General features: G+C 32.3%; 1 protein-coding gene across 1 annotated transcript; it reads left to right on the top strand.

Annotated features, from left to right (window-relative positions):
• The first annotated feature begins 213 nt into the window (after positions 1-213).
• Positions 214-12,501, top strand: LOC129951336 (uncharacterized). Its single transcript, XM_056063433.1, has 2 exons — positions 214-775; positions 11,870-12,501. Exons 1-2 carry the CDS (start codon positions 691-693, stop codon positions 12,268-12,270), a joined length of 486 nt encoding a protein of 161 aa, XP_055919408.1. The 5' UTR covers positions 214-690; the 3' UTR covers positions 12,271-12,501.
• The last annotated feature ends 9,187 nt before the right edge of the window (positions 12,502-21,688 follow it).

Genomic DNA, 21,688 nt, shown 5'->3' on the forward strand with positions numbered 1-21,688 from the left:
CAAAACCATGACATGCCTCTTCTTTTAATAGTGCTTCTCCAGCTCTATAGTATTATAAGTTCTAGTATTTATTTAAAACATAGTGTAGTACAACAAAATACAATGTTCCATGATTTCATAACGTTTCGATGGTAGATCAAAATCCAAATCGTAATCCGCTCCACTCCACACTCACTGGACAAAACTGAACCTCAGCAGCTTTTCCATCAAATAAGAACAAATAGTGGCAGCTGAGGATTGGTAGCTAAAAGTTATATCTACGTCTACGTCTACGCCAGCGATTTTATTCGATTCGATTTACAATTCCCATATTCCCAACTCAACTAGTTTTTCAACTCGACTGGCTCCGATGATAATTAATTTTATTCTGCTGTCTCAGATTAAGCCCAACCGATCACTTGAACGATCATTGTAAATAAATTGTTCCCCCGCAACAATTAAAAAATATTTCTAAAAATTGATAAATGAATTATTTAAATTACAAACAAAGTTGTATTTATTTAGATTTTTGTTTTAATAAGAATAATTAAATCCACGTGCAGTTTGTGTGTGTGTTTTTTTTTTATAAAAAAAGAATCAATGTCAAAAAGAAATAGAATTTCTGTGAATTAAATTTTATAGGAAAGTTAAAATAATTTCTTAAAAGTTAACAACAAAAATAGAAGAAGAAAAGAAAAATCTGTGGTGAAAATGGTTTCTTTAACAAAATTATCATCTGCAACCGTGTTGAGTTTTACTGTGATAATAACCCTTATCGGATGCTTTGTGCTATCAGGTATGTAAATTATAGTAAATAAGTGATATAAAACAATGTGTCATTGTACATAGCTAAAGACATCTTCTTACAATGTTGTCTTGATGTAATCCATAATCAGTACCTGCCTTAAAATATCTTATTTCAACCATAAAATTGTGGTGGTCATTTATTGCCTTGAGCATTGTTTTGAGTGTAATCTTATCTCAAAGAAAACTAAATTATGGAAAAAAAATATCTATCGTGATTAAAAACTTACAATGTAAAAAATGTGGTTTAAGCAAAAATAAAATATGATTCTACTATAAACGAGTATATAGAGATATATGTATTATGTATACTTAGGAGTAGAATTAATGAAAGCTAATAAAAACATTAGTTTGTTGATAGTTTTTTTCCTATCTTCATTTATATTCAAATCATGATTTTCAACTATAGAACTGAACTATAAAACAGTTTATAGGAGGTATAGCTATGTAGGGGATATCTTTCAACTTGTTTTGAACTAGGAGAAGAAAAACATAAACAAAGAAGATGTAATTTTAAAAGGGCTTTAAATGACTGTAGAAATTAAATGGCTGTAGTCTTGAAGTCTTTAAGTAAGTTTTCTTTTAAGTTAAAAGTTTCCCAAGCTATTTTAGAAACAATAAAACTTTAAGGTACGCTTAAACTAATTTTGTTGGTTTTAGTTAGAATGAACTCTGAGTCTGGATAGTAAATTAAAGTCATTATAATTGACAAGCAGGTTTACATGAGAAAAGTTAATAGCTATTGAACTTGTAGTTGTCAAAAACCTGTCACATTTGAAACCGGAAAATGTGCTAATTGTACTTTCACTATTCATATGGCAAGGGAGATATGGTCTGTTTGACAAACAACCGTCAAAAAAATATTGAAATATTGACTTTTTGTGTTATTAAATTCGGCTGAAAAAAAAAATTTCCTAATTTTAAATTAAACAAGCATTGTATTGGTTTCTAACATTTAACTGCACATTTAATATCTTTTTTATGACACTTAGAGTGAGTGACATATTTTATTTTTAATGTTATATTTTTGTTTCTAGACAAATAAGTTTAACTGCCCTTAAAAGAATTTATCACCATATTGTTAAGTCACTTAGATAAACTTCTCGTAAAAATCTTCCATAATGTTATTTACATGTGAATTTAAGAAAAAGGTTTGTTTGTTTAAGTTATTGGGTAGTTAAAACTGGTACCAAAGGCTATGGATTAGAACATCTTTAGTTTGTTTTGACAGTAAACTATTTCTTGACAGTAAACTTGTTATTTTCACTGACTTTTGTTCTTAATACGTGTACGAGTGTAATAAACAGAGCAAAATAATAATGTGAAATAAACTTTTTTTTACATAAAAACAACATTTTAAAAAAAAATGGTGTATATAAACATTGTATAGCAAAACGTCTAAATATTAACATAAGAGGATAGCACACAACTCGAACTTAAATTTAGTTCACGTTTATCTCTAAACTGTTTGTCTCTCTTTGTTTTCGGCTCCGAAGTCTTTATTTGAAATAACTGTCAATGTCAATTTTTTAAGCAATGCACAAAATAAAATCTATTTCATGGCATACGCTTTTAAATAGAAATAAAAATACAGTTAACCTTCAACTCAGTTGAAAATAGCCAAAGAAAATTTCTCCATTTTGTAATATTATACAAGAAACTTATGACACTTAGAAATCTGGTTTTTGATATTGCAATGTGTCACTTGTCACTTTAAAAAAAAAATGTTTTATCTTATTTCTTACAATAATCTCAAAGAACTTGGGTTGACTGCTGCACTGAAATTAATTTCTGGTGAAACCCGTTAGTAATTTTTATATTTTACTGATAATGTACAGTTTATATTTAAGTTTTTCAAAAGGTGTGTTTGTTTGAGTCATCAGGTTGTTACAGCTCGTTTTCATATTCTACAAACATTTTTTACTTACTTGAAATTTACATAAGAACACATTTTTTTGCAAGAAGATTTTCCGTGAAATTTGAGGTTGCTTCGAAAACCGTTTGCATGATTTGAAAAAACCTGTTCAGATCTCAAATCAAAGTCGCGATTAACTCGGTGACAAAAATAAACTTTCGTCTGTCAAAATAATTTACATGGTGAAAAAAGTTTGGTCAAAAACTAAACTTTCGTCTTAAAAAGTTTTGCTTTGCGTTAACTGTCACTTTATTAGGTGTGTTCAGTAGGAATTTAGTATGTTAAATTATGCGTACTTCATATTGAAATAGGTTTAACTTTTTCTATTCAGTAACTGAGGTTTCGGGAGCGGACTTTTTTAACTAATTTTTGAATCTCAGTTCAACAAAAAGAAGTAAAATATAACAATCTTTAGAAATTGCCAACAAAACGATTCGCAGTAGCCAGATTTTAGTATTTAAAAATTGGTACAACTGAAAAAATAGCTATCTGTCAGAATAATAATAAAAAAAAAAAACACAAAAATAAAAGAAAGTTTTATGAAAATCAAATGTTAAAATTTACTTAGCAAAAAAACTAACTAAAACTAATAAAATGAACAAATTTCAAGAAGAAATGGTAAGAAACCATCTATAAATTTAGATTCTATAAGAATTGTTTATTAAACAATTGCAGCTTTGACATAAAATGTCAATGACATAAATGAAGCTCATCTCAATTCTTTATATAACTGAATCGAGTTGAAATGAGCTTGATTCGACTCGATTACAGTCGGGGACTAGAATCGATTCAAAATTTGTGAAGAAAAACCTGTGTGGAGGAGTTGGTTTTATAGATAATGCATTATGGTCTGTTTATTGAAAGTGCTGTCAAACTAAATCATGTTTAAATATTCTTGTGCAGTATAAACCCAAAAAGATTTATTTAATCTTAACTGAGATACACCTTTGGTGGAAAAATAGCATATATTTTTTATTGTTTTCTCTTGTAAAATAAGCCCAGTTAGTCTATTTTCATTAACAAAACGAAATAATATCAACAGTAACAGATTGATTTTTTTCCCCAATGGAAAACACGTGATTCCAAATTCACAACTATTGAACGAACACAGCCATCGAGATACAAATGTAATATCAATCGTACCAACATTTGAGAACGAAATTACATAAGATCCATCCGAGACTAGTATAAATGTCAAAAACCCATCCCTAGTAAGATTCTACTGTAACTTTTATCGCTAGTATTCATACAATGGATATTATTTTTGTTATTCGTGTAAAATTCTACTATACTATGAATAGATTTTCCAACAAAACACGGGTAATGTAAGACATCTTCAAGTTCTGTAACTACCATTTTCTAAAAGGTAAGATTCATTAAATTTAATTTGGAACTTATAATTAGAATTCTGGCAATAATTACCTGACTCAATTGTCAAATTAATTTTCAATGTTATGTGAAAGAACTGTACTGTTTGTTTCTGTCATGACTGCAAATGCTCGTTCACACTAAGTTAGGTTTAAATAAGATGCGAAATTATTTTATGTCAAAACCAAAAAAAAAACAAAATTGACTAAAAAGAAGTAAAACTGGCAACATTGACATTTCTGTTATGTTTGTAATTTAAGGTGCTGTGCTATTTGGCCATTTAATATTCCTAAGGTTTCTGAGAATTTTTTTATTCAGATTGACAGAGAATGGAAAGTAAACAGAATTCAATTTCATTCTCAGTAAGCAATAAAAATGGGCAATAGAGAATACATGGGAAATCCAATCATCCAAATTTTGTTTTCAGATTTCTGAAAAAAAAGATAAATTCGTAAAAGAAATCTCTGAGATCTTAGAAATATAATAAACAAACCAGCCAATTGTCAAAAGGTTTATTTATGACATGCTCATCTTCTATTACCTTTTTTCATATTCATCGTCATATCATATCAAGGGTTCTATTCGGTTGTCATTTAATTTGCTCGACCTTAAGAAGCTTCACTTCTAAAACAATATTCCATTTGTTTCTATTCATTAACTGCAATTTGACACAACCCTCGTTTTATTTTCTTCACAAAAAAGACACTTAACTCAACCATGCATACTTAAGCTGTCTGCACATCAAGTTGTAAACTGAACTAAACTTCACCTTGAACTTTAAAAATAAGTACATATATAAACATGTAAAAGTTTTTTTTTGCTATAAATGGAAACACAATTAATTTTCTATAAGCATTCGTATAAAACACGCAATATGTTGATTCAAATGTCGATTCATTTTAACGTCAACAGGCATATGGTATTTTATTTCTCAGCTGTCCTTATAGTTTTTTTTTCAAAATAACCCATTTCACCATTTCAATCCAAATTCAACTCAAAATCGAGTTTGACATTAAAATTGCATTACATTTTTAACGTAACGCATCAACGCCGCCGGCCGCCACAAAAACTCCTGCTATTTCTAATTAAGTTTTGAAGTTCCAATAAAAAATTATGGACTTAAATTTGATATGAGATATCCAAATTACTGCCATTTGATTTTTAATTATATAAAAAGGTTTCCTTAAATCGTGTGATAATTTATTATACTACATGCCGCATATATATCATTTTACACAAGAGTTTGCGTGAAGAATGTTTTGAAATATTATTAACACCTAGTTGAAAAGTAGGTATTAGATATAGTAATTTATTTGAATATCTTTTTATGGAGTTGGTGATAAAAACAAACATGTGATTATGGACACTAACGTTGTTTATTTTGATCCTATGAATTTACTTTTTATAGGTTGAAAATTCGAAAAGTTTTCAAAGTTTTTATGAACCATAACAACATTTTTTCAGAAAACTATAAACATAAGCAGATACGAAATGTTGTGTGAGTATTTTTAGAAGTTCAATTTGATGTTTTTACCATCGTAGTTTTCCATATTATGGTAAAGATTGTTTTATGTAGTTACCATAAAAGAGGACGTTCTGTCAAATTAAATCAATTTGTTTTTCTCTCTAGAAAAAACTTATTCTTCTATAGAAGCAAAGTGCTGTAATTTATTAAAATCCTCCCTTTCTCAAGTTGAACTCAGAAAAAGCGTACAACCAGAAGGTATAATTGTGACAATTTATTACCTATTAATTTACCCACCTTTATAGGAACACAGGTTGGTATATTGTCAATAATAAATTAGCAATTATTGCTTTAAAAAACACCAGTAAGGTATTTATTCCCTTGCCAGATGATATATAATTATCTTTGTATACGAGTATTGTGGAGGAGGAATACCTTTTAATTAGTTTTTAATCAATCTCTATTATATCTAAGTACAACGGTTTATTAAGTAATTAATTTCAACTGGATGATCAATGTCAAAGCAAGATAATCAATTACAGGCTTTTACTAATGAGAAAATTTAATAAATCTCACGTATTTCTATCCTGTAATTAATTTTTTTTCATATGATCAAGCACACATTTTAGTTTGGTGAATTAAGTTTTAAATAAATTGCAACCTGTCAAAATTGTTTATATGTCAATTCAGCAATTCAGCATAAGGTTCCACTAATTTTTTTTTCATATGATAAAGCACACAGTGAATTAAGTTTTAAATGATTTGCAACCTGTCAAAAGCGTTTATTTGTCAATTCAGAAATTCAGCATATGGTTCCACCAGTTTCTTTTTAATTTTGTTTGCTATAAATTTGAATGATATCAAATATTTTATTTAAAAAGATGCATATGAAGATGAATCGTAAGACTTATGAGAATGTTTATTTTCAAAAATATTTTATCGGTTATCTGTCAATTCAACTATTCAGCATAAAGTTCCTTCGGTCTATTCTTTTTATTTATTTGCTATAAATTGCTATAAATTTGTATTATATCACAATTGCAAAGAAAATGCATTAATAGAATATTTATGTTTCAAAAATATTTTAATCGAGTGATTTCCAAAATTTATCTTGCTATAAAAACTGTATAGTTAAGTTAAACATCCTCTTTTTGTTGTATTTAAAGATCTTCAACTGGATGATCAATGTCAAAGCGAGATAATCAATTACCGTCTTTTTTAATGAGAAAATTTAATAAATCTCATGTATTTCTATTCTGTAAATAGCTTTTTGCAATTCAGCAATTCAGCATAAGGTTCCACCAGTTTTTTTTAAATGTGGTTTGCTATAAATTTGAATGATATCAACTGTCTTATTTACAAAGTTGCATAGGAAGGTGAATCATAAGACTTATGAGAATATTTATGTTCAAAAATATTTTATCGGTTATTTGTCAATGCAGCTATTCAGCATAAAGTTCCTTCAGTCTATTCTTCTTATTTATTTGCTATAAATTTGTATGATATCACAATTGTAAGGAAAATGCATTAATAGAATATTTATGTTTCAAAAACATTTTAGTCGAGTGATTTCCAAAATTTATATTGTATAGTTTAGTTAAACATCCTCTTTTTGTTGTATTTAAAGATCTTCAACTAGATGATCAATGTCAAAGCGAGATAATCAATTACAGTCTTTTTTAATGAGAAAATTTAATAAATCTCACGTATTTCTATTCTGTAAATAGCTTTTTTCATGTGATCAAGCACACATTTTAGTTTGGTGAATTAAGTTTTAAAAAAATTGCAACCTGTCAAAATCATTTATTTGTTAATTCAGCAATTCAGCTTAAGGTTTCTCCAGTCTTTTTGTTATTTCTTTGTTTTGGTTTTGAACCATTTCAAATATTTTATTTACAAAGTTTTATATGAAAGTGAATTGTTAGACTTATGAGAACATTCATGTTTCAAAAACATTTGATCGGTTATTTGTCAATTCAGCTTTTCAGCATAAAGTTCCTTCAGTCTTTTTTTGTTTCGTATTTACTATACATTTGTATGCAGTCAAATCGTTTATTTACAAACCTGCAAAGAAATTTCAATTGCAGCGCGTATGAAAACATTTATGTTTTAAACAAATTCCATCGTTCATTTGTTAATTCAGCTATTCAGCATAAAGTTTCTTTATCCCATTAAATTGTATGATATCACATCTTTTATTTACATAGTTGCAATGATAATTAGATCGTAGAACTTATGAGTATATCTATGTTTCAAAAACATTTTAATCAAGTGATCTTCAAAATTAATCTTGCTATAAAGATTCTAATAGTTTAGTTAAACATCCTCTTTTTGTTGTATTTAAAGATCTTCTATAAATGTAGGAGGCATGTCGCCCTCCCTCTTTCTGTTTTGTTTGTTTACTTTCTGAAACTGAAAAAAAAAAAAAAAATGTAAACCAAAGCAAATAAATTGTTGATTATAAAATTATAAGTCTGATGTGTATCATCGTTCATCGTATAATTATTTATTGCAAATATTTATTCAGTCATCTCTACTTCGTTCAACTCAGCAAAAAGTTGCTAATTTATTAACATTTCAATATGTACATAGGTATTTTTATATATATTTTATTTAATGTTGTTATTGTACTTTTAGTAAAGTGATGGTTGCATGACTGCATTCACTTTTAGATAATTTATTCATTCAAATAGATTTGAATAATTAATTTGTTGATGCATTTTGATTTAATTTATTTCTATATTTGTATTGGAATAACTCTCTTGTTGAGGTTGGAATTAATTATTAAATATAGTAATCTTACAGAAAAATATTTGTGCTGTAATAAAAAATATAAATAAATAAAAATATATAAAAGTAAAAGAAACAGATCTTTTATAGAACTCATGCAATACCTTATTTTAAGTGCGCATCAATAAAATCTAAACACGCCTATTTCCAAAATTTAGAACAAACGTACTTTACACTACAGAGGTAATTAAATAAAGTGTTCAATTTTATTGACCAGTGAATTTATGTTTACCTTAATAATGAAGTCGATCACGAGTAAACCTATAGATTATACAAATTGATATTATTGTCAAACTTCAAACAATAAATCATCTTGTTTAATGTGTTTAAAATGACACCTTATTGAGGCGAGACTTTTAAATTAACGATTGGCTAGGCGTTGTGAAATGATAGAGTTCAGTGATTTTCCATTATATTTGATGTGTTTTTTTGACTGTCATTTTGACACTAATTAAAATGTTAGAAAAACTCCACCTTAAATTGTCAAATTTTAATTTAATTGAAATGAATGGAAACCGGAAATCAGTGCTTTTCTTTGATTTTGTTTGTATATTTAGTAGAACATAAACAAAATATAAAAAGTGTATTCAAAACATTAAGAATAAAGAAAAAACACACGTTCATTTAATAATACAACGTTATCCCGGTTGGATTCTGCTTTTTTATTACTTAAACCCGTTCTTAAATTAAGCTGATGTCACATAAAGCATCAATGAAAGATTAAGTTAATTTAAAAGTTGGTTAAAAAGGTTATAGCAAATTTAGCTCTAAAAAAGAAAAAATGGAGCATTTAGAGAAATCTATTTCTTATATGTGCAGTAAACGTCAAACTCTTCAATTTGTTAAGAGACAAATTTAGTTTTAAGACATCTTTTCTCATAAAATTTTCTCTTTGCCCCAGATTTGTAAACGTCAAATAAATAAGTTATGGCAACTCAATAACATGACAGTTGTAACAAAAGTATAAACAAATAATGAAAAAACATTGGTCAGGTTCAGACACCATAAGGGACTTGAAAGTAAAGCAAATTTCTATCCTCTGATTGGCTATCTGCCAAAAATTTACCTTCCAATTAAGGTAACTTTAATGGAAAGTTGACTGGAAAGTTAGTCAAGAAAAATCTCCGTTACTATTTAGTTAAGTACACTTCTAAGACAATGACAGTTGATCATGCTTTTTCATACAACTGAAAGCTGAACTTTATTACTCTATGATTTTTTTATTTTTCTTGTCAATTCGAAAAAAAAATAAGTAATATCTTACCTATACAATATTTTACAATACAAAATACACATCGTGATAGACTTGTAGTTTGCCTGAGGATTGTTTTGTAGACAATAATGTTTTTGGTAGTACTTGTACTATGAACATAAAGTAGTGGTTTGCGAAGTGAAGTTCTGAATTAGAAATTCATGACACTTGAAAAACTAACTAGTTGCCTTGGTCAAAATGTACGTTCAAAGAATGAAGTTGACTGCAAATGAAGTCACTTATGTTGTCTGAATTTGCATTCGAATCTGTCAATAACAAAACTGAAAATCAAACACTTTGGAGAACTGATCCGATCGAGATTAAAATGTATAAAATGTTTTTACATACATTTATTGGAAAAGAATTAGTGGACAATTTTAATTAATTTAATAAAATGTTAAAGCCATTTTTAATAGTTACATGTCATTAATTTCTTAATTTTTATTAATTTGTTAAATTCATTCAATATGACTTTTGACATTTCTTTTTTTCTATAAATTCTGACAGTAGAATGAACAAATTTGTGATCACATTTCATTTGATGTTCAAATGTTAATAGTTTGAATTCGGCTCCCCTCCATTCGTGGCATTACTCGCGCACAGGTTGTACCGCCACCTACTTTTGTTTTTATTACCAAATCTCCCTCCGAGGCGGGATCCAAATTAAAAATGGTTTTAATTCTGAAAATGTTGAAGTCTTTGATTTTAATATCTTTCTATCCCTAAACAATTTGCTAACTTTAAGCAATTTGATAAGTCCATATTACATCTGTACAACTATTCTAAAGAACAGTTCATAGAATGGTCGAGTCAACCGTTGGGAATTCCAATTAATAGGTCCGTTTAAGCGTAGTTGCTTTTATATATTTTCACGAACTGTCACTTTTTAGATATGAAAGAAGAAATTTACTGGTTAGCAAAGGTTTATTTTAATTTGTTTAGCCCCTTAGTAAATTGTTAAATATTTAAAAAAATTGCTAACTATTAAACTTTTAAACGCTCAACAATAGGTTGTGTCAATGTTTATTTAAAGAAAATCAATTCGCACAGCAATAACAACTTTCAAGTTTGACATTTAAGTGTATGAATGTGTAAATGCTTTAGCTTTTTATTTTGACTTTAACTCCGGAAGCACATTATTGTTATTTTCTTAGAGCCAATCATTTTTTTGTAATTTCTCCAAAGTATAGATTTTGACATTTGCTAACAATTAGAAAAGTTTGTTTTGTTATTTGATATTAAGTCTGATTATTTTACTTTCATTTCTGTCCCACGAAAACATTCTGAATGATATCATTAAATTGCATAAACCAAAAAAAGGAAATGAAATCTGTAACTTTTAAAGACATCTTAAAACTTTTCTATTTCAATTTGTAATTTTGTTTCCTCTAGAAAAAAACCTTATAAATGACAGTCATTTTCTTCTTGCATTTATGACAAGTGTCAAAATGGCTGACTGACTTAAAGATCACCGTAAACAATCAGAGCTGTCATTTGAGAATTGTTGTTGCACTTACTCTGAATGCTCTGAGATTAGACTGCAATTTTGTTAGTTGGAAGTGGCCTAATTTTTGTAATGAAATGTAAACACTAGTACTTCACTAAAACTAACATTTTATGCGTGTTGTCTAGGTCGATCAGCTAACAGGTATGCAAGTACAGCTTTTTTTTAAGCTAGAAATTCTTTTTCCCCATAACACAATTTTTTAAATCGGATGACAGTTCGCCGTATTTTATAACCACCCAACACGCAATTCCTGCGTAAATTATCTTCCCCTAAAAATCCTGGTCGAATGTATCTTTAACTGTCATTCTTCTAGTTTAACAGGATGTCTCCTGTATTCGAACTTTATTCATATAGTATTTTTATCAGCACGATTTTGTCACATCCTTCTTCCTTTTGCTGACCCTGACATGGACACCATTATAACTTCCCTCTTTAAAATGGATAAAACTTTATTCCAACAACTTAATCACCCAATTCACAATAAAGAAGTTATAATAAAAAGCCATAGGGTCAGCAATGGCAGTTAAATAACGCCGCCTAGCGTGTAAATCAGCGCATATAGTTTTTGGACAGTTCAAACAAATATGTATATCCAAATCTATTGACTACGCTATGACTAACCCACGCAATTGCGTGGACTTTTGTGCTTTGCTTGCTTGACCTATATTAAAACTCCTCGTTTAATTTGCATAATGTTTTATTTTTCTATACATCGATAAAATAATCCTTAATGATTTTTACTGACATCAACTAAAACAAGTTTGTTTTTTGTATTAATTTTATTTCTAGCTAACGCCATCAGATGTCACCAGTGCAATTCTCATCTGGATGAGGATTGTAATAGCTTGCGACTGACAGTTCCGCGTGGGGTGCGTGACGACCAGTACTTAGATGATTGCCAAGTACCCGATGATGCCACTAGAGTATTTTGTCGAAAGACCGTCACTAATATCATCGTGAATTCAGAGAAACGTATTGTTCGGAGCTGTGGTTGGCGTGCGGAGGATTTGCGTGGACGTAATGACACCTGCATGACTGCCGATAACGAAGGTTTCTTTGAGGAAATTTGTGCTTGTTTTACGGATGGTTGTAATTCTGCACCATCATCAATGGGGGTGCAAACGAATGTCTTAATGGCATTTGGATTGAGTATTCTGATGATCATTAGCTCAGCTGTCAGAAGTGGTTAGGAAAAATGTTATTTACATTGAGTCCGTTTTAGTGCTCACTTCGAAGTTATATATTGTATAATAATAAAATTGTTAATAATAATTTATGATAAAGAAAAAAAGATTTTAATCATCTTCCGTTCACCTCCAGTTTATTTTTAATATGGTTTGCAACAAAAAATTGTTTTATTTAATTAAATAAAATATACAAAAATTAAAACAACAATAAAATGCATATCTAACAAAAGTTGACATTTTAAAAATTCTTTAATTAGTAAAAATTGAAGTTGGCTTAAAATATGAACTTTTTATGTTTCAAAAACGGTACTAAAAATGTATGTACCTATAGATATTTTAGGAATTTTTTAGTGACAAACAGTTCCCAAAAGATATTCCATTAGTTGACAGCGACCGTTAAATTCTTGTAAGTTGTACGAATGAAAAAAGTGTATTAGTTAATTTGAGATTCATGACTTTGACAAGCAGAAATTGGTGAAGGAAAAGAAATTTCCCAATATTTTTAGTGAGATTTACGATTTTCGAGGGAAATAAAATTAAATTTCCTGATAGGCTTTTCTTTGAGGAGTTATTTTGAGGGAGGTTCACGACTTTTGCCAAAGAGATGTTCGGAGAAATCCTAAATTTATCAATAGGTAAATTGTGGTTCTTTTTCGGCGGAACTGTATTTCGCGATAGATTTATTCCTATAGAAACAAAATTCCGAGGGAAAAAAAATTCCGACGGAAACAAAATTTTCCAATAGAAAATATTGGAATTCCTCGTTGGGGAACTTTATTTCTAAGGAATGTCACGGTTTTTGAAAGAAGTAATTAATCTGTGGAACTCGAAATTTCCCCATAGAGACATTTGAGCACTTTTTTCAAGTTAACTATATTTCAGGTAAGATTGGCGATTATCAAGGAAAATAATTGTTCAGATAAAACGAAATTTCCCGGTAGGCTAGGTTAGGTCATAGTGGCCGTCCAAAATGGAAACGGACACACTTAGGCCAGTTTAATGGCCCATTGTTAACTCGTGGCGTGCTTTCCTATTAGACAGTGTCCGGTTATGGCACTTATTATCGAGCTTATATGCGATCTGCTTAGGAGAGCAAGCACCTTGAACGTTTTAAATCCGGTGTTGGCCAGATGTTTTTTGTGACCTGACACGTGGTGATGGTGTTCCACCTGGAGCCTGCCCTCCTCACAGCGTCTTGCATTAGCAAAAGTTTACAAGTAGCGATTGGTATGCCAGTACGTGACGTGACGTGATCATGTTAAGGTCGTCCTCAATCTCCATTAAGGATGGACTGCCTACGACTTTTTTAGAGGGGGAGCCGCGAATGGAGAGGTGCATCGTAATCCTCTGTTAGGAGAGAAGACGACGTCCCAGGCCCAACAACCGGGAGTTCACCTTTCGCTGTTGTAGGAGGCCCGCTATCCGCGTTAACCTCATCTTTTTTGTAAATTCGAATTTTAATGGATTCAAAGCCATAGTTTATAGAGCCATCGCTTAAGGCTAGAGGATCCAAGGACTCTTTATTGAGTACCACAATTTCACTCCTATAAAGACCTTTCACTTCCTCTAGCTTAGATATCTTCCAGTTATGTGTCGGAAGGGACGGGTTACAAACTCTGATCATCTCGGGAATGTCCTCGATACCATCAGGGTCTATGGGAATCCAAATGCGGACTTTAGGTCTGCTAGGAAGGCCTTTCTTAGCGACAACTTCGAGCTTCGCACCTGGCCAAACCTCACCTAACCGGTTGACAGCGAGCTTGTATAAGTCACAAGACCTCTGGTCGCCACAAACCATGAGTTTGACATGGCCTTGATGCCAACCCCCATCGCTTATGAAAGGAAGTGGTCCTGGAAGCTCCATCAAAATGCTTAAAAAGCCACGCGAGAGCTTAACCTTGACCAACTGCCAACGATCAGCCGATATTGTGCCATTAACATCGCTCCTGTCAATGACGTCACCGAATCTGGCTTGTTTCTTGATGGGATTCAGAGGAGTGCTGGTGTTGTGCACCCAAGGCCGTTTTGGTGACAGTACGGCGGTGTCAAGAGACCTATCACGTTTGGACGTAGATTCCTTATTGGACCTTGTTGCAGCAAGTACGCTTTAAGCCCATTCGATGCTAGCGGCTTGCTGCGGTGTCCTTTCAGACCCCGTTGATGCACCAGAGGCCTTTAGGATTTTCGCCGCTTCCCGCCTTTGTCGATATAGGCTTTTTGAGAGTTTCCCTTTTCCTTTTCTGGATGTACTCTCATTAGTAGTAGTAAGGCCATTTTTTAAAATAATGCTATTTTTGACTTGGGGCCCCAGCCAGGCTGATCATCAGTTGATGTTAAATCATCATTCTGATATGTAAGGAAAAGATTGGGATTCGGTTACAGCAATTCAGCTAGGTTACCTAGAGTGAGAAGGAGCATAGGAGATAGGAGCGCTGCTAGCTTTTTCGCCATTACAACGTGGGAGGTGGGATGGGAGTTGGTGACATAAACGTAGCCTGGTATGCTCTGTTTAATTCTAAGTTGGTGATGATTCTGGGAAGGTAGAGGGATAAGAACGTTCATGGTAAAGCACATTTAGTTCTTTTTCGGTTAGTTTTTTTCCAGGGTGATTTACGACTTTCAAGGAAAACTAAATTCCAATAGAGATTTTAAATAGATTCCATTGGGTTTGACTTTAAATGAAAGGTTATTATATTGCAAAAACCTTTATTTCGCAATATTCAAGGACAGGAAACCTTCAGATGCAAATGAAGAATTGGGTTCCTTGTTTAAGGGAACTTAATTTCGCAGACTCATTACTTTTGAGGGAAAGAATATATCTTTCCAGGAAACAAAAATTCCCGTCGGAACTTTATTTAATTAAGAGTCATTTCAAGAGAGATTTAAGAATTACATATATTCCTAGGATAACACAGTTTCCAAGAGAAGTTCAGCTGATTTTTTTTTATAAGCACACATTCAAAGGGATGTTACTACCCTTATTATGCAAAGGCACAGTGTGAGTACTAGGAAGGGGAGAGAGGGTTTAAAAGGAGATGTCGATGCACATTGGTTTTGAGTTCCTGAATATTGCAATGACTTGGAAAGACAGAGTGTGGAAAGGAATTCCACATTCGCGTAGTACGGCTAAAGAACGAATCTCTGTATTTGACAGTACGGCCGAAGTTGGGCTCGAGGGTATACTGAAGAGAATTCCTAGAAGATAGAGATATAACAGAGACCTGAGGTACACCAGCATTTATTTAATGGTTTTCAGACTTGAATCCATCCAATACTACTTGTATTGAACGATCCGAAAGGTAATTACTAATCCGATGAAGCAGGGATTCATGTAAACCGAAAGCACGCATTTTTGATAAGAGAGCCTAATGCCAAACCCTATCAAATGCTTTTGAAATATCAAGTGCAATAATCTTACTTTCTCCAAAGCGATCTAAGGATTTGCTCCACTGTTCGGTGAGATGAACCATGAAGCACCGTGGACCTATTGCTTCGAAAGCCGTACTGCCGGTCATTAAGAAGCTTCCGATCTTCAAGATATTTCTTGAGCTGATAATTAATCAGCGTTTGTATGAACTTGGAAAGAAAGGAATTGGGGGGGAATTAACTAATTTCGAGAAAAAAACATTTTTCGAAGGGAAATTAAATGCTCTAAATAGGTAAATTTATGTTCTTTTTTGAGGGAACCGAACATACATATTTCAAGGGAGATTCACGGTTCTTCAAAGGATCCTTTTCAAGTTAACTACATTTTGATGAAGATTCATTCGCTCGAGGAGAAATAGGGCATTTACTGCTAGAAAAAAATGTGTTTGTTAAAAATTTACGACTTAAAGAAAGTAGTAAATAAGAAAGGAAAAAATGTTCCGTGCCAATTAAATTTATCTCGAGATTCTTGAAGAACCGAAAAAAGCTCTCATCATTGTTCCTATACTAAAACCGACACAAAAAAGGGTTACGTCACAAAATTTGTGTTTGCTCTCCAAATGTCACCCAAAAAATAAACTAAAAACAACAAAAATAAACTCCAAGGATAATTTAAAATCCCATTTAACTAAACCGTTTAGACTCATACAAAAATATAAAAACACACAAAATCCATTTCAATGATCATGGGTTATAATTTTGTTCTTTTTCTAAACAGAAAAACAACAGCTCATCTTATTATTGATGATAAAACTTCATCCATAAAACCATGACTCATATAGAATCATCATCCTCTTGAATTTGAATCATCCTAAATGTCTTCTTTTCTGTCATCGCGCATAAAATGTCCTTAAAACAAAAAATCAAAACTATACTTTAAAGTTTTCATTTACTCGTAGGTACCTTTTCTTCAACTAAAACAAACAACAGACAAAATATATGTAAATAAATTCAAGACCATCCAGATCTAGAGGTATAAAGGTCCTTATGTAAATGATGATATTACTGAGGGGCCTTTTTTCTACCCTGTACCTTAAATGATTTATGGTCTCTCGTAAAATCTCAAAACGGAAAATAAAAGGTACCTACACCTACGTACCGACATTTATATAAAAGTATCATCAACCATGTTGAGATGAATCATGTTTACTTATAGTATATAAATTCAATCTTGTCCTTTTTTTTTCAATTCAAAAATATGTGAGTTAAGAAATCATCAGTAAAAATAAAATCCCATTATACCCTTTTTCGCTTTATAGAAAAATCCATACCTTCATATTTACCGACTGACGACAACGTCGTAGATGTCTGAATATATATTGAAAGTGAAATCACTTCAATGATTTTATAAACTCAAAAGGAATTCCCCGAAAAAACGTCATCTTGAAAATGGTGTCCTTCGAAATTTTATACACACACAAAGGCGCAACAAAAAACGATATAAAGATATCCTTCCTCATTCAGCAACTTTCACCGACGACGACCTACCGAACCGACTACGTCATTCACATTACCGACCGGTAACTATGTATATGGAAACCTTAATTTTGCAATCTTTGCGGAAGGACAGTCTATGGCCTCTTCAGAAATTTATAATCCTTATCCTGCCTGAGTTGAAAGTTACAAAAATAAAAAAAATCATTAACAATATATTAGTTGTCAGAATCTACTTGAATTAATCAAAATCCTTGTCGCAAGGACAGGACACGATGAGGATGATGTGAGAGTTTGAGAGTTTGAGGATTTGTTATTTTTCTTTTTATTTTTTGGTCAATTAAACAAAAATGTATTTACTTTGGTTTTTGTGTAATAAAAATGTCCTATAAAAATCTATATCTATTTTATAGAACTACTCTATTTTTGGTATTGTTGGAAAAAATATGGAGGTACGCGTTTTCGTTTTGTCTATGTCTGATGTATATTATTATTAGTCCAATCGGCGTCAGCAGGACTATTTATTTCGTATACGCTACTGGGAGAGAAATAATATGGGTCAAAGTGGCGCCACAATCAAATCGATTCAGCATCAGCTTTTCAGCTTTAGCTTTAGTTTCAGCATCCCTCAACTCTTCAGTCTTCAGCTGCTATACAGAATAACAAAACCGTCATAGTAACAAGAGAATGTAAATATATATATGTAATGTTTTATGTACCTACACAATTTTATTTTATTTTTGATCTAGGGATTTTCTCATATAAAATTCTCATGCTTTGGTTATGAATCCTTTAAATTTACAGAGCTTGGAAAACTCAAATATTACCAAACCCACCCACAACCCACATCCCACTTTCCACAGCCCTATACCTAACCCAACCCAAAGGACCTAAAGGAGTCTTAAAATAACACCAGCAACAACCAGCAAAAGAACACGCAGTATGTCGGTATGTCAGTATGATATGGTGCCCTTTCCCTTTCCGTTTTCCTATTACAACTTTTTTGTTTTTGTAAATACTTTTGTTGAGAGAAAAATACGAAGAATTTGAAAATAAAGGACGAGATTTTACAATAAAATCTGAAAACTAAAGAACGGATTCACATTCACGAAATGAAAATCTCACAAGTTGTTTATTCAACGACGACAACGAGAACGAGAACGACAACAACTAAAAAAAAAAGGAATGGCGGCGGCATTGGCGGGCGTACGATATGTTGGTATGTTTTCATTGGTTTGTGGGTGGAGGTCATATCATATATGAAAAGGAATGTCATACCAGTTGACAGTCAGTGTTGAAAGTGAGGATGTCATCAGGATATGAAAATGAAGTTGGGTGTCAATCATATTTTTTGATACTACGTTTTTTTGTGTATACATACATTTATGTGTTTGCTTGAATTTAAAATAAAAAACAATTGACTGACAGTGTTCATGTTCACATTGTTCCCTATTTTTGACATTTTATTTTGACGTCTCATAACTGTTATATAGTTGCTATAAAAACACATGAAATTGAGGCGGATATTTTTCTTTCTTAAATAATCGAATAGAATGATGAAATGTCAAAAAGATTACAATGTGAACATTACCTTAAGGTCGTTGCACGGAATTTGACAATCCAGTGGATATCAAATTTATTTTCTCAACTGTCACAAAATTAACAAGAGTTAATATTGTACTCTTTCTCATTTTGACATTCCATCATTTTATCTCGCTGACATTAATTTTATTTCTTTTTTGTTTTAAATATCAACTTTGAAGGACATATCATTACGAGACGTCAAAATAAGTCAGCCGAAAATAGTTCAAATGGAATACCTTCAAAAGGTGTAATAATGACGTAATGATTTCATATTGTCGTCTGTCAAAAGAAAATATTTGTATTTGACAAAATGTCACACAATTAAAAACTAATTCGTACGATTTTGTTTAATGGGTAAAGCCCAATGGGAACACGATTTAGTGCTTTTATGTTTGTTCGGCACAGTGTTGCCGAAGAGATTGTATTAAAGTTATTCGGCAGGCGATCAAAAAATCAGTAGTATTTGTTTTAAATTGCTCTAAAGTCTAATGTCCGATTTCATAAGCAAAAACTAAAAGCAATTTTGTCTAAAAGCTTTTTAAATTTTATTAGGCCTTTAAATTTTTTCAGTTTCACCAAGATTAAAATGGGATAAAGTAAATCACGGGAGTACTAAGTAGTATTTTAATACTATGTTAGTATTTTCGACGACACTGCTGAAGCCTATGTATGTACAACCTAAAAAGCAGCTCAAAAATTTAGAATTTTGAATTTCATGAGTTATCGATTTTTGACAGATATAAGTTTTAATGCTGTCAAGCATTTCATAGTTCTGGGAAAACAAACAGAATTTTAGGAAAAACATGAAGTTTTAAAATATTTGTGAGTGGCAAATTTGTAAATAGAAAAAAAGTTGAGAGGAGACATCGATGCAATTGAATTCAATAATGTATTAAAGGCGTGACAAGCTTTTCGTCAAATTGCCTTAAAAACTAAAGCTTTTGATTGCATCAGATACAAATATTACAATACTGTTAAGCAACTTTTAAATTGACAATTTGTGTGTTTAAAATGTTGGCAGTTCTTAATAAAATAATTTGACAGCTGTCAGTTTGCTGTTTTGTAAAATTGAATCTTTACATATAAAAACAGGTTTATTAACATTGTTGAATAAATTTAATTAGGGGCTACAGTTCGAAAAATATGTCTAGACATTTATCAAGGTTTATTTTTGTCTCCTGCAATGCTTCCTTTTAAGTATTCGTACATTTTGTTAAACATCTACCTCGTTGTAGCCAAGGTAGCACTTCGGGTTTCCAGACCCAAGGCAAAACAGGCAGGTGCTGGAAGACTGTACAACGTCGAACGACTACAATCGCAAGAGATCGCCAAATCCTTTTCCGACCAAGTTACAAGTAAACTCTCTCGAAGTTCTCTGCCGCCAACACAATGTATCGAAAACCAGTGGCAACATTGCCAAGATGCAATCAGAGAAGTCGCCTCTGAAGTGCTGGGTTTTAAGCAGCCACAAACTCCTGGTTTGATGAGGAATGTCGGCAGGCAAATGCAGTCTACTTAACATCGCCTATAAAATCTTCTCTGCCGTAATATGTGAACGTCTAAAGCCCATCGTCAACAACCTGATAGGTCCTTATAAGTGTGGTTTTAGACCAGGAAAATCCATAATCGATTACGATTCACATTACGGCAGATCCTGGAAAAAACCCAAGAACACCAAATCGACACCGACCATCTTTTCATCGATTTCAAGGCCGCATATGGCAGCATCTACAGGGATGAGCTGTATAGAGCCATGTCTAGTTTTGGCAACCCTGCCAAACTCGCCCGTTTGTGCAGGATGACAATGGAGAATTCACTCTTCTCCATAAAGTTTTGAAACAACTTAACACAACCTTTCGATATCAAAAAAGGTTTTAGACAAGGTGATGCGCTGTCATGCGATTTTTTTTAACATCGTGCTTGCATCGTGCAGAGCTCACACGTCAACACTAGAGGCACTATCTTTCAAAAGTCTGTCCAATTACTAGCATATGCTGATGACATTGACATAATCGGAAGAACTCAGCGTGATGTAAAGGGGGCTTTTGTAAGTATTGAGGCACGAGCGGCAAAAATGGGTTTAACGGTTAATGAGAGCAAAACAAAGTACATGCTGTCGTCAAGAGAGGACATACAATAATGACGACGTCTTGGTCAAAACGTCACTATCGACAGACAGACAACTTTGAGGTAGTCAAGGACTTCGTCTATCTAGGCTCCGCTGTAAACGCAGAAAACAACACCAGCGCTGAGATCAAACGCAGAATAACTCTTGCTAAGCGCTGTTTCTTTGGACTAAGAAAGCAATTGAGTGGAAAAGTCCCCTCTCGATTGTCCAAAGTGTTACTACATAAGACCCTTATCATCCACGTCCTGCTATACGGTGCAGAAGTATGGACTATGACAAAAGCGGATAAAAGCACCTTGGGTCGGTTCGGGAAAAAAGTTTTTCCTGTTATCTACGGTCCCGTATGCATCGAAGGGGAGTGGAGGAAAAGATGGAACGATGAGCTGTACGGGTGCACAGAGACTTATTCAGAAGCGTAAAAGTCCAACGACTAATATGGCTGGGTCACGTAGACGCATGGAAACCAATGCTCCGGCCCGGAAAGTCTTCGAATCCACACCCACAGGACATCGCCGTAGAGGAAGACCACGGATCAGGTGGCGCGGACAAGTGGAAAGTGACCTCACCCATCTTGGAGTGGGGAACTGCAGACATCTAGCTAGGGACCGAGCTAGATGGAGAAGTTGGGTGAGGCCCTAGTTCACACAGGGCTGTAGCGCCAACTTGAGTAAGTAAATAAGATTTGTAAAACGTTGTTCAGGATTAAGTATATTCATTTTGAAGTGGCAAACCAAACTGAGCATAAAACAAGTGACAGCTGTCAAAAAGATCATCTTCGAAAAAAGTCTAAAAAACCGATGTTAGTACCATCGATTTGGTGGTAAAAGGATCTTAATTTTTTTGTTTTGT

This window comes from Eupeodes corollae, chromosome 3 (genome assembly GCF_945859685.1).
Source record: "Eupeodes corollae chromosome 3, idEupCoro1.1, whole genome shotgun sequence".
Taxonomy (NCBI): Eukaryota; Metazoa; Arthropoda; class Insecta; order Diptera; family Syrphidae; genus Eupeodes; species Eupeodes corollae.